The sequence below is a fragment of the Muntiacus reevesi genome, chromosome 2 (genome assembly GCF_963930625.1).
Source record: "Muntiacus reevesi chromosome 2, mMunRee1.1, whole genome shotgun sequence".
Lineage (NCBI taxonomy): Eukaryota > Metazoa > Chordata > Mammalia > Artiodactyla > Cervidae > Muntiacus > Muntiacus reevesi.
The window spans coordinates 65,616,823-65,631,023 of NC_089250.1; the positions used below are offsets into that span (position 1 = coordinate 65,616,823).

Below are 14,201 nucleotides of genomic sequence, written 5' to 3' on the forward strand. Positions count from 1 at the left end.
CTTCCCCATCTTAAGTGCAATACAACAGTGAATGTCTAGTGCATTTCTCTATTGACTTGTTTTCATGAGGATAAATAAGTGATATTAATACTACTGCATCAAAGCGCCTGATATTACTATGTCTCCTACTGCTGCTGCTAAGTTGCTTCAGTCGTGTCCGACTCTGTGTGACCCCACAGACGTCAGCCCACCAGGCTCCCCCGTCTCTGGGATTCTCCAGGCAAGAACACTGGAGTGGGTTCCGTTTCCTTCTCCAATGAGTTAAAGTGAAAAGTGAAAGAAGTCGCTTAGTCGTGTCCGACTCTTAGCAACCCCATGGACTGCAGCCTACCACGCTCCTCCATCCACAGGATTTTCCAGGCAAGAGTACTGGAGTGGGGTGCCATTGCCTTCTTCCATGTCTCTTACTATGTATTGGGAAAACATTCATGCTGTTCTTGGGTGAGTGGTTAGAAAAATGGCATCAGCCCGAGGTGCCTTACAGATGTGTCCGTTTAGTGGCAGGATAGAACTAGAAACGGTTCTATAGTAAGTGGGCTAGGCAGTCAAGGCCCAACAGGATTTTTGACTCCTGAGAGGTTGATACTGATATGAACATCCATGTCCAGGAGGACCTAGACGATGTAGCACTTCTGGTTCCTAAAACTGTAGACGTTCTTTGAGATCTCTGGGTTTGGTGTTTGGACAGCCTGAGCTGTCCAGCAAGAGGAGTTTCTTAGTTGTGTGTTTGAGAGCAGCTGACCCCTGACAAAACTGAGCCCAGCAGGACTTAGCCTGCCGGATCTGCCACGTTACACTCGACCCTCATCTTTTTTCCTTCCCTAACGGCAGCAACCGTGAAACCAAGTGATGTTATAGGACCTCCACAGATAGATTATAACCCCAGGCCCTGGGGCAGAGGTGGGTTAGGGTAACTTCCAGGGTGGCACTGGCCATTCATAATATACGCCTCCCTCCCTTCCTTCCCCAAGAATCATGCTAATTAGGTTATCAAAACTAGCATATGCTTTTCTTTGTTCAGAGTCATAAATTGACCCATGGGTTCTTTTTAGCTTGCATCCTGTTTTGTTTTGTTTTTTAAACTTGAGTCAGCTGAAAACATTTAAAGAGTAGACTTTACAGAGAAGTTCAAATTTTCTCTGTGTCTCTTGAAAAATGGGTCTGCACTCCTTAAGGGTAATAGTTGGCTAGGGCTGAGTAGTAACTGTGCCATTAAAGAGAGCTTTAATTCTCTAGTTTGCCACAATGCCCACCCTACCTACTTCACAATTTACTGTGTTTAGTTTCCTAGACTGGAGGTTTTCATCATTCCCAGACCTAATATTTGGTAATGACTGCTTCACTGTGTTGAAATTAACACATAATATATAACCTAACAATACAGAAACTAAAAATCTGTGAAACTAACAACAACAAATAAAAACATGAATTAACTATCCTTCCGATAAAATTGGTATTTTGGTAAAAATGCTCAGGTCCGGCTATCCTAGAGTACATATAAAGTGGTCAGATGCTTGTGTCTGCTTATAAATTGAGAAGTAAGGTCTACGGCCATACCACCCTGAACGCGCCCGATCTCGTCTGATCTCGGAAGCTAAGCAGGGTCGGGCCTGGTTAGTACTTGGATGGGAGAAGTAAGGCAGTAATATGGCACTTCATATTTGACATTTTGAAATAAGGGCTAAGTATATACGAAGTTCTTTGATTGTGTTCCTGAAAGCAGTGTGTGGTATTAGCAACTCAGATACCACAAAATGCTATCACTTTTGGTGATGTGATTGTTCTGAAATGGTGAACAGTTCTTGGTATAGTAAGGTTCTGAACATGAAAAACTTTCTTCAGTTTGCAGGGTTAATTGTGTTATTGGAAAATTTGGTGTATATTAAAACACCACAAAATATTTTGTATATATGAGTAAAAGTTAGATTTTTAGGCTTAGACAATTGAAAACACAATGATTTTTCCGGCAGACATTAAAAAGTCAGGTAAAATGTAGCATAATTGTAGCATAATTATTCATTGTGCAGGACTATCTTCTGAATTATAAGAAGATCTGCTCATAAATAACCTGGATCTGCCCGCAAATAACCGGTAGCATGCCCTGATCATAATGTTAACCAGAAGTGCACTTAATGTTTCCCAGATACCCTCCGGGGGGGGGGGGCAGTCCTTTTTTTAATTGAAAATCTTTCCCTTATTAAACTCTTGAAATGTGTCCCATTGGCCTTACCTCCTAAATCAGAGTGTGGTTTTATCACACATTTTGCTAGTTTAATAGGTACGAAAGGATACTTTTAGTTGCTTTACTTTTTTATTTTCTTATTTGTTTCCAATGTTTATTTTCTCTTCATTGTTTTATTTAACTTGCCTGTGCAGTTGGCCCTCTCTGTTGGTGGTCCCAAATCTGCAACTTCAGCCAACCATGAATTGAAAATACTTAGGAAAAAAATTTTCAGAAAGTTCCAGAAGGAAAAACTTGAATTTACCAGGTGCAGGCAGCTTTTTATATGGCATTTATCTTGTATTTACAACTATTTACATAGCATTTTCACTGTATGAGGTATTTATTATAAATAATCTGGAGATAATTTAAAGTATATGGGAGGATGTGCATAGATTATGTATAATTAATTTATGTAAGGGACCTGGTTGTTTGTGATTTTAATATTGTCAGAGGGTCCTCAAACCAGTACCCCGTGGATACCAAGGGACAGTTGTAATTACAATGTATATCTTTATCTTAATATTTTTGTCTTTTATGCATTTTATTGAAGTTTAGCATCTGTATTTTTCTATTGATATTACATGCATTAAAATATTTTAATTTAACCTTTTCATTGTATCTTTCTATTCCTGTCTACTTTACATGTTTCTTGACATGTGATAAGCATTTTTAAGCATTTATTTCGTTTTCTTCCATGTAATCATTTAAACATTAATAGATTTGAAGAATTAAAAATCTCTTACATTTAAAAACTTTAAACAAAATTTTAAGAAAAATTTAGGAGCTATTAGTCTTGTTTGATTGGTCTTCCAGAGTGTTTTTCAAGAAAGATACTCCTGTCTATACTTCAGAATTGAGAAGGGCGGTAGCTGTTTCTTAAAAGCAAATTCACAGGCCCTAACCCAGACCTATAGAATCAAGCTTTTTAGGGATGGAGTTTTGGAATCTTCATTTTAAACTAGAAGGGCTATTCTTATGTGTACAGTGGAGTTTGAAAGCTAGCTTGTCTTCTTTTTTTTTCTTAAAACACTTTTTCCGCTCCAATAATGTATTGCCTGGAATGGACACTAAATATTACTTAAATATTCCTTAAATATTTGAAAACCTTCCAACTACTTTTTTTTTTTTAACTAATAAATACCTTAAAGCGAATGGACATTTTCAATTTTTTGTTTGTATACAGCATGTAAAATTTTGGACTTCCTTCAATGGCATAAAGGGAACAGCTTCTAACATCTTCCTTTTCCCCATTGGTAAACCTTGGCATTCTAAAACTTTCAGTACGCACTGTGTGCCAAGGACTTCTCAAAGATTCAGGAAGTGAGGTTTCCCCTCAAAAAAGGTTGACACACTTGTGGTAAAAGATATCTTTACAAAGCTAACGAATAGCCTAACGTGACACTTAAAATGCATAGCCTGTAATAGGCACTCAGAGATGGGGTAGAGGGGTGATTGGAGGATCAAAAAAAAAAGTTTTCCCAAAGAGGATACTTGAGCTGTACGTTGAAGGGTAGAGACTTCATAAGGTGGATTGAGGTGGGGTACAGCATGAGTTGTAATAATAAGGTGTGAAAAAACTTGAGTTTGAGCAATCATCAGTAGTTCTTGGGGCCATTGCTTGGAGGATGGGATGGGAAAGTGGCAGTAGAAGATAAAGCTGGGAAGGTGGATAAGCAGTTTCAATTAGAATTTCAGCAAGGTTTTTTCCTTTATTTGGATAAAATCATCTTAAATTTTATATAAAAGAGTAAATGCCTGAGAATACGTAAGAAAGTTTTGGAAAAAAAATAGTCAAGGTAAAGGGAGCTTGCTTTCTAGATACTAAAACATTGTATAAAGCCACTGAATTTAAATCATGATAACATGAGCATAGAAGTAGACAGATAGTTGAACAGAAGAGGTTTGTAAATTTCTACATAAATGGGAATTTAATATATGACAAATTGATATTTCAGGTCAGTAGGAAAGGGTGTGATTTAAAAATATATATTTTTATATAAAATATTTATATTATATATAAATATATATAATTATATATACATTATAATTTATATTATATTTTTATACATCAGGTCTTAGTTGCGTCACTCAGACTCTTTCGTTGCGGTGCCTGGACTCTAGTTGTGGTGTGTGGGCTCAGTAGCTGCAACATGCGAGCTCTCTAGTTGTGTGCTCAGACTCCAGAGCATGTGAGCTCAGTAGTTGTAGTGTAGGGGCTTAGTTGTTCCACTCCATGTGGGATCTTAGTTCCCCAACTAGGGATCAAACCCATGTCCCTGCATTTTAAGGCAGATTCTTTTTATTTTTTTTCCTTTGTTTTTATTAGTTGGAGGCTAATCAAGGCAGATTCTTAACCGCTGGACCACCAGGGATGTCCCAAGGATGTGTTTTTAATAGATGATGTTGACACAACTGACTATAAATCTTAAAGGAAATAAAATTGGATCTTTCCTGTAACACTTATAGAAGTAAATTCCAGATGGCAAAAACTTAAATGTGAGGACCAAATTATCTTTCTTGGAAATCTAGTAGACTACGTATATACATTTTAGGGTTATGTTTTTAAACTTTTGGACCTAGACCCATAATAAATATTTTATGTATTTTTTATTGTGACCCAGAACATACGCATATATAAAAAACGAAACAAGATTTCACAGAACTTTGCTTACCTTTACTGTGTATGGTGCCTTTATTATATATTCTATTCCATATAATTAAAAAGTATTATCTATTACATTTATTTTATGACCCATGTTTTGAACAGCACTGATATGAAGGATAGGAGGGAGAAATTGTCTAAGGCAGACTCAAAACTAGAAAGGTGTAAAATAAAAATATATTTGGCTAGAATAGTGAAATTTCATTTCATACCTCCAAACTTGCAAATAAATAAATACATAAGTAAATCTGATTCTTGGCAAAAGATTGGGAGTAAGAAGATGGAAAGGCTCTCATCCATCCCTAATGTGAGTGGGAGTTATTACAGCTTTTGGGGAAGCAATCTGGCAAGATGTGTTAACATTAAAAATACATATACTCTTTGATCCAGTAGTTTCCCTTGTAGAAATTTAAATGCCACTGATTAAGGATATATAAACAAGCCTATTTTTTGCATTGTTATTTCCTAGTGACAAAAAATGGGAAATGAAGTAAACATATTAGGAGTATTCTATTTATTACAAAAATTGGGAAATGAAGTAAATATGTTAGTTTTTTTCTCCTGAACAAAACATTATTAGATTGGTTGAATAAATTAGGATAGTACATAACCATGAAAAAGAATCTGTTATTAGAAAGAAGTATATTTGTGAGGTACTGGTGAATGGGAAAAAGTAAATAGTTCCTAGCTTTGTGTGTATATAAATTATTTTAATATGACTGAGCAAAATACAAGAGGACATGTTAGGTTGTTTAAATGGATTATCTGTTCTGGGAAGTGAATTACTTGGCTAGGGAATGAAGGCAAACAAATGAAAAGGGTGAAAAATCACACTAAAACAAAAAACCCTGTAGTATAATGTTCCTGTGCATTTAGGTAAGAGATTATAGTGTGTGTGTGTATACTATACTGTGTACTATATGTATATGTATTTATGTGTATATATGCTTATTTTAAAAGGTGAGAAAAAATGTGTGGGTATAAGTTGTCCTCTGATGGAATGGGACCCTATCAGAATTTCCCCGCACCCTATCAGAGTTTCCCCCTTTTTCCCTTCCAGGTTTGAGAGAGTTATTTTAGGGCAGCCAGGGTGTGGGGGGACACCAAGATACCCTTGTCGGGGGTTCCTTATAAATCCTAAGGAGACTGAGGCAACTTTAATAGAGTCTTATATCCACCCATCCTTCACATTGTAGGTACCTTGTTTGATGCTGATTCATCCCTTCTGCCTTTGTGTTTTCAGGGACTCTTGTCAGAGGAGGGCCATATCCTCTTGAAAAACACTGGTACTTGTTGAGCTGGAATGAGGCTTTCTAAGATAAAATTAAACAAAGCTACCCATTTGAAGAAAAACTAGCTTAAGGGATGGAACTTTTTAAAGTTTAAATGTACCCTTAAGGGAGGGGGGTTCAGGATGGGGAGCACATATAAATCCATGGCTGATTCATGTCAATGTATGGCAAAAACCACTACAATATTGTAAAGTAATTAGCCTCCAACTAATAAAAATAAATGGAAAAAAAAAATAAATGTACCCTTAAACTCTGTTGGTTGTGCCAACAGATTTCAGAGCAAGTAGAAAGTGAAAGTTTACAGAAATGAATTGGAAAGGACCAATCATCCTTGATTTGCTTCATGAATATGGCATTTGTGATTATAATATTTACATTGTAATCACATAAATAACGTTTTCTGTGGCTAGAATTTTTTATTTGTGTAGTAGACTTAGATATCGTTTCATAGAGAATATACAGCATTGGGAAAAGCAGTCTATATCGTGGAGAATCTATAGGCTAGAGAGGGGCAGTACGTGCTCCGGTCAATAGCATGGTCTGTGGAGCGCAACAGATATGGACTCAAAACCCAGCTCTATCATGTTATGGTTCTGAAGCCTCAGGGAAACAGCACACCTCTCTATGCCTCAGTTTTTTCATCTGTGAAATAGGGATAATGTGACTTAATTTTCACAGAGCTGTGATACTTTCATGAGCAGTAGGTAATATATGCTCAATAAGTGGCAGGTATTAATAGATTTTCTGAGGGATACTGAGTTCCATGTGTTCCATTACCAGAAGAGGGTATGCCACTACTGTAGAGAATGAAATGTTCTCAAAGAATTTTATATCTGATTTAAGGGCAGTGGTGGGAAATTGCAGGGGTCTGTTCCTAGCATGTAATAAGTACTTGGAAACTGTTGACTGAAAAATCTGTGGCTTGGAGTAAACCCTTTCCCTTGTCTCCCTTTTCTACTTGGAGCATACCCTTCTTCCATCTTTTTTCCCTCTTGGAACATGGAATGAGGAGGGTTCCCTCATGCTGTGAGTGCCCGAGATCTGATTATTTTATCCCCTTGCACGGTGGCCATCTGCCCCAGCTCTCCTCTGGGCTTCTGAAGGCTCGCTCTTTTTGGGGAGGTGCTCAGACAGCTGCTTCCCAGGGTCTGCCTTTCCTACCTTATCTCACCAAGAGGCTATTGAGAACATTCTCAAAACATTTAGGTGGTTTTTTTTTTTTTCCCCTCAGTCATCTCGAGGCAGCTGCTTTATCGTGCTATGTAGGGTAAATATGTATTTTAGTTATTTTTATTAGCTTCCAGCAGTATAATCTGACGTGGAATTCTCTTTTGTCTTTTCAGGTGCCATTTGGATAGTCCTTTAGCGGCACGATGTACTCTGAGTGGAGGTCGCTGCATTTGGTGATTCAGAATGATCAGGGCCACACCAGTGTGCTGCACAGCTATCCAGAGAGCGTTGGGCGAGAGGTGGCAAATGCGGTGGTTCATCCTCTTGGGCAGGCCTTAGGTGCCCCTTCAGTGGCTGGGAGTGAGAGTTTGTTAAAAACTGACAAAGAAGTAAGTGTTTCTTCATTATATTCTACTATGTGAAAATATGTTTGTTACTGCATAATTTATTTAACATTTTATAGGCTTCCCTGGTGGTTCAGACAGTGAAGAATGTGCCTGCAATGCCGGAGACCCAGGTTCAGTCCCTGGGTCGGGAAGATCCCCTGCAGGAGGGAATGGCAACCCACTTTAGTATTCTTGCCTAGAGAATCCCATGGACAGAGGAGCCTGGCAGGCTACAGTCCATAGGGTCGCAAAGAGTTGGACATAGCTGAGCAACTAACACACACTTTTAAAATGGATTTCTGCTCAATGGAGTGTGACTTCTTAGTTTGACCTTAATTGGGTTGCGAGTTAGAGCTCAGAGTTTGTGGGAGTTCAAGGAATAGATTGTACCGTTGTGCTGTTGGGACTCCTGCTAGCTGGACCCAGTTCTCCTTCTCCACTTGAGCTCTGTGCTGAGCAGCCTTGGATGTCAGGACGTCAGGCCCGTTTCCCCAAGTTCTAGGCTCAGTCTTCAGATTTCTGTTCACAGGTTGTGTTTAGAAGGTCTTCGTTTTTACCTCTAAAAGGCCTCTGACCAAAGGCCTGTCTTGTGTGGTTTTCAGGCTACCCATGTGCATTGAGCCTGAGGCTCTCTCGCTGTCTCCATCCTGACCTGTAAGTTTGAGAGTACTGCAGAGCACTTCTGTCTGTATGGCTGTGAGCCCAAGTGGTTGGAATGGGGTTTATGTTTGCTGTCCCTAAAGATGAGGAGTTTTTGGAGTGGCTTGGCCTGGAGCTGGTCCTCTATTCTTGGGTTCAGGGGACTGACATTAAAGTTAAGTTGCTTTAAGTTGGACTTAACCTGCCCATCCCTTTTCACTTAAGTTCTGATTTCTCCTGAGGGAGAGATTAGACTTAATCCGGGTATAAGACCACTCTAGATAGACTGACGATTATAGCTCAGGAGGCAGTTTATTTACCCTCTGTAGGCCATGGATTACCAAAGGGGAAGCCCTTCATACTGAAGAGCCTTTTCTTCTCAGAGTGCCCTGGCAGAGACCTACCCTGAGGAGTAGCACTTGCCCTGGTGCTCTCTCTTCTTGGTGTATCTGTAATTCCTTGCTGCCTTCTCCTGGGAAGAGATGGCATGTGATTAGGTGGTGGTGTTCAGTGCAGCTCTTTCTACACTCGAAAGAATAAGAGATAATAATAGTTCTTAAATCCAGTGTCCTCTCAAATTACGTAAGTGAACTATTGTGTGAAGATATCACCAAAGGTATACCTTCTTCTTGGTCTTTCCTCTGATAATTAGGAACTTGGCAGCCTCTTTTAAAATTCTTTCTCTTGTTCAGCTTAATCCTGCTCTGCACCCTTCTCACAGTGTTGTTATAGTTGCTTTTAACATTAATTGCTGTGGCATGTTATTTTCTATTATACTGTTGTTACATATTTTCTACCTATGACCTTTGTAGTTTTGTTCTAAGCTTAAAAATTTCAGTACATGTATTTATCTTGTTACATTCAGTTTTAGTTTTAAACTGCTGAAATCTTTGTAAATCCTGAATTTCTGTTTTACAAGTTAGTTATTTTTTTAGTTTTGTGATTTCTGCACATGGTCAGCATGTAATCTGATTTTCTCTAAGTTAAAATCTTGGCAGAGCCTTTGGCATACCATTGGGCATCTTCTTCCAAAATGATCTTGTTACAGTAATCCACTGCTAGTCTCCCACGTTTTGACCAGTTACAAATCCAGCTATTCTACCTTCTTCTGGACTATATGTTGTCTCCATCTTGGGCACAAGGACCAAATTTCTTAAAGCCCAAATCCCCCTTTGCTGGAGAAGGCTGTTAATGGCATGGTGAGAATAGCTTTAGATTTCTAGGTCAGGGATCTAGTTTTCAGCTCCAGCGTTTTGAAGCAGATGCTTTGGGCCAAGTAGCTTAATTTGCTAAACTTCAGTTTTCTTATGTCTAAAATGAGGATAGTTTACCCTCTCACATGAGTTATTCTGATGGTTAGATAATATTTATGAAAGTGCCTCGGAAACTGATTTTAAATCAGTACCAGATTTATACCAGCTGCCTTCATAGTAACCCTCTTAATAGAGGAATGAAGCTTGTCTGGCATGACTTGTTCTTTTTGAGCAGACTAGTTCCCACTGACCCTTCTTCCCTTTTATAAGTACCCACTGATCATCTGCTTAGTAATTTGTCCCAGAGTTTGTCTGGAATTCACTTAAACTTTCCAGTCTACATTATCTGGAATATAATTTTATCTTCTTTTGCAAGTTGGACCATTTCCCCCTTCTCGTTGTACCTTATTCATTCATGATTGCTGGCAGTGGTTCAGCCCTCTCTTACACAGTTTCTCTCAGCCCCTGTGATTCAGACAGGTCAGGAGGCTGGAAGTCACTTAGTGTAGCTAAGTGCCTTTTTAAGGTGTTACCCACCTTCAGTCCCTTCTGACCTGTGTTTGATCTTGCCCTGCCATTGAAAATAGTATTTTCTTTGCCAGATGAAAATAGTCACACAGTAAGAGTTGGACAGTTCATCTTCCTTCCTGTTGTTTGTTAAAGTTGCATAATCTGAAAATGGAATATGATTAAATTTATGTAAATGATTTCCTAAATGGCACATACCCACATGCAAATTAAGTGGAGGAAAATATCTAAAATTTTCTATTTCTGTGCGTCTAATCTCTGTGGAAAGCCAAGATGACCTGTACTTTTTATTTTACAGAGCAAACAATAATAATGTCTAAGGGGTGAAAGGCAGTATAGGCTTGATAATTAGAAATAAGCACATAATTTTTTTTCTTAAATCTTTTGCTTAGAAAGTGTTGTCTGAGTATGTCTTATATATGGGAGGTGCATTTTCTAAAATTAATCTGATCTATGTTGAGATGAATATACTTCAATTGAGAGGTTTTTGGCAATAAGAAGTTAACATTTTTTTTTAAAGAAGTTAACATTTTAAATCAGTCTACTGATAAACAGGGAGGGATGTGTAATAATTCTATATCTATATTTTCTTTTGTTTAGGTAAAATGGACCATGGAAGTAATTTGCTATGGACTGACCCTTCCATTGGATGGAGAGACTGTAAAATATTGTGTTGATGTATATACCGACTGGATTATGGCTTTAGTGTTACCGAAAGATTCTATTCCTTTGCCAGTTATTAAAGAGCCTAATCTGTATGTTCAAAGTATACTAAAACACCTGCAAAATCTTTTTGTACCAAGGTAAGCTATACTAGCCTATCTGGCCATTATCCAGATCATAATAAAATATTCATCATTGTTACTTTTTTATGTTATAGGAACTGATTTCATTGTTAGTCCTTTGAACAGTAATTTTCATGTTTTTTTCAGTTAAAAAATGTGTTAATATGAATGAGAGAGATGGGCTTATATAATGTTTTCTAGGACTCTTTAACTGTGTGTTTTCATTTTAATAGCTTTTGGCTTTGCTTCTAAGATCTGATAACTATTAGGTATGAAAATACTGTGACCTCTTTCCCTTACAGTCAAAAAACCCTACTTTTGCCTAACATAATTCTTATCTAAACTTAAGCTAAAGGATAACTAAGCCCTGTACCTTAAAATGAATCTTATGAGAGAATGAAGATATAGAAGCAAGCAGATTTGAAATTATGGGCAAATTTGTAGTAGACCAGAAGAATACTTTTGACAACTTGTTACTGAGTTTTTCTCCTACCTTCTGTGACAGAGACCTTAAATATTGTAATGTACGGTTGCCTTACTTATGTCTAAAACATTATTTGTCATTTTAAAGGATTTTGGAAATAATAGAAAATGGAGAGGAAAACATTAGTTGCCTACCCATTTGTAGGGATTTCCTTTGAGAAAAACTTGTTTTCATCTATGTGTGTGTGTGTTTTCTTTTTTGAAAATGTCTGTGGAAGGGTCAAGAGGGCTGACGTCCATCCTTCTGGAAGAGTTCTGGTTAGGACTTTTGGTCTGTCAGATGATGAGGGACTATGAATCATCCAAAAACCAGCTCTGTAAATTTTAGCTTTTTAAATTTAGAAGGAAGATTGCTTTGGAGAATCTGAATTAAAAAAGAGAATCTTCATTATATGCTGTGATCTATAGGATCAAGTGTGCAAACATACCTCAAGATATTGTTGGTTTGGTTCCAGGCTGCTGCAGTAAAGAGAACATTGAAATAAATTTTTTGGTTTCCCAGTGCATGTAAAAGTTATGTTTATACTATACTGTTATCTGTTAGTGTGCAATAGCATTATGTCTTTAAAAAAAAGTACATGTTTTAATTTGAAAATGCTGGCATTGCTAAAAAGTGCTATCAGCTGAGCCTTTAGTGAATTGTAATCTTTTTGATGGTGGAGGGTCTTGCCTTGATATTGATGGCTGCTGACTGATCAGGTTGAATGGATGTGGCAGTTTGTTAAAATAAGACAACAGTGACATTTGCCACGTTGATTGACTCATCAATTCATGAATGATTTCTCTGTAACATGCAGTGCTATTTGATAGCATTTTGCCTACAGTAGAGGTTCTTTCAAAATTAAAGTTAATCCTGTCAAAGCCTGCTACTGCTTTATCAACTAAGTTTATGCGGTATTCTAAATCTAGTTTGTTTTCATTTCAATAATGTGCACAGCATCTACACCAGGAGTAGATTCCGTCTTAAGAAACCACTTTCTTTGCTTATCTATAAGAGGCAAGCTCCTCATCCCTGAAAGTTTTATCATGAGATTGCAGCAATTCAGCCCCATCTTCAGGTTCCACTTCTAATTTTAGTTCTCTTGTTATTTCTACCACATCTGCATTCACTTCCTCCACTGAAATCTTAAGCCCCTCAGAGTCATCCATGAGGACTGGAATCAGCTTCTTCCAGAGTCTTATTAATGTTGATATTTTGACCTTTTCCCATGAATCATAAATGTTCTTAATGCCATTTAGAATAGTAAATCTTTTCCACAGAGTTTTCAATTTCTACTTGAAATTGGAAATATCTGTCAGAGGAATCAATGTCTGTGGCAGCTATAGTCTTACCCAGTGTGTTTTTTAAACAATAAGACTTGAAAGTTGAAATTACTCCTTCATCCATGAGCAGCAGAATGAATGGTAGGTTAGCAGGCGGCATTTATCTCATTGTACATTTCAGTGTTGACTGAAAAAAAATGCACAGCCTAAAAGTTGAGAATTATATTTTGTTCATTGGACTTACTGAAAACTATAACCTGGATATAGCCTCTCAGATGCTCAGAGGGAGTGTTCCAAAGAGGTAAGGAAGGAGCAAGGATATATAGGAGTTTTGCTGGGAGGAAAAAAACAGCTGTGTAGCAGAACATGAAAAATTACTGCTAGTCAAAAAAAAAAAAAGAGACATCTCAAGTTAATGATTTTAGTGCCTTTCTTTGTATAGGAAGATGCAAGAGTTTGAGCTTATTGAAATTATTCCTTTGATATCCATCTGAACTGTGTAGGCCCAGTATTTTGTTTTCCTCTGCCCTGAATTCCCCTAGGGTGTACTGTAGGGGGTGGCTGTAGTGACTGGTGGCTTTATGGCCACAACGTTGTTTACTGAAATGGCAGGTGACATTCCTTGTCCACATCCATCAGATCTCTTGGATGACCAAGTGCTTTGTAAATGACCAGTAGTATTTTAAAAGGCATCTTTTTTTTCTGAGTAGTAGGTCTCAACAGTGGGCTTAAAATATTTAGTAAACCATATTATAAATCAGTGTGCTGTCATCTAGGCTTTATTGTCATTTATATGGCACAGGCAGAGTAGATTTAGCATAATTCTTAGGGGTCCTAGGATTTTCAGAATGGTAAATGAGCATTGACTTCAACTTGAAGCCACTAGCTGCATTAGCCCCTATTAAGAGAGTCAGCCTTTACATTTTTGAAGCCAGGAGTTCTCTCTAGCTATGAAAGTCTACTTAGATGGCATCTTCTTCCAATAGAAGCCTGTAGTCTGTTTTGTCTCCACTGAAAATCTGTTTAGTGTGGCTGCTTTCATCTTCCTTAATTATCTTGACTGGATCTTCTGGAGAACTTGCTACAGCTTTTATATTAGCACTTGCTGCTTCATCTTGCTGCTGCCCCCCCACCCCCCCCCCCCCATGTACACCTTTTTTTTTTTTTTTTAATGGCGGCAGCTTCTTTCCTTCAACCTCATGAACCAACCGCTGCTGACTTCAGACTTTCCTTCTGCAGCTTTCTCACCATTCTCAGCCTTCACAGAATTAAAGAGAGTTAGGGCCTTGCTGTGGGTTAGGCTTTGGCTTAAGGGAATGTTGTGGTTTGTTTGATCTTCTATCCAGACACTAAAACTTTCTTCATATCAGTAATAAGGCTGTTTCTTCTTATCATTTGTGTGTTCATTGGAGTAACACTTTTAATTTCCCTTCAAAAGCTTTTCCTTTGCATTCACAATTTGGCTTACTGATGCGGGAGGCCTAGCTTCTAGCCTGTCTTGGCTTTTGACCTGCTT

At 37.9% G+C, this 14,201-nt stretch overlaps 1 protein-coding gene across 2 annotated transcripts in view; it reads left to right on the top strand.

Annotated features, from left to right (window-relative positions):
• Positions 1-14,201, top strand: part of RALGAPB (Ral GTPase activating protein non-catalytic subunit beta) — an 88,538-nt gene that overhangs the window by 7,647 nt on the left and 66,690 nt on the right. For both annotated transcript variants that reach the window (XM_065921991.1, XM_065921992.1), the window contains exons 2-3: positions 7,522-7,737; positions 10,755-10,957. In XM_065921991.1, the coding sequence (XP_065778063.1) occupies positions 7,552-7,737; positions 10,755-10,957 (389 nt within the window). In that variant the 5' untranslated portion in view covers positions 7,522-7,551. The remainder of the gene's footprint in view (positions 1-7,521; positions 7,738-10,754; positions 10,958-14,201) is intronic.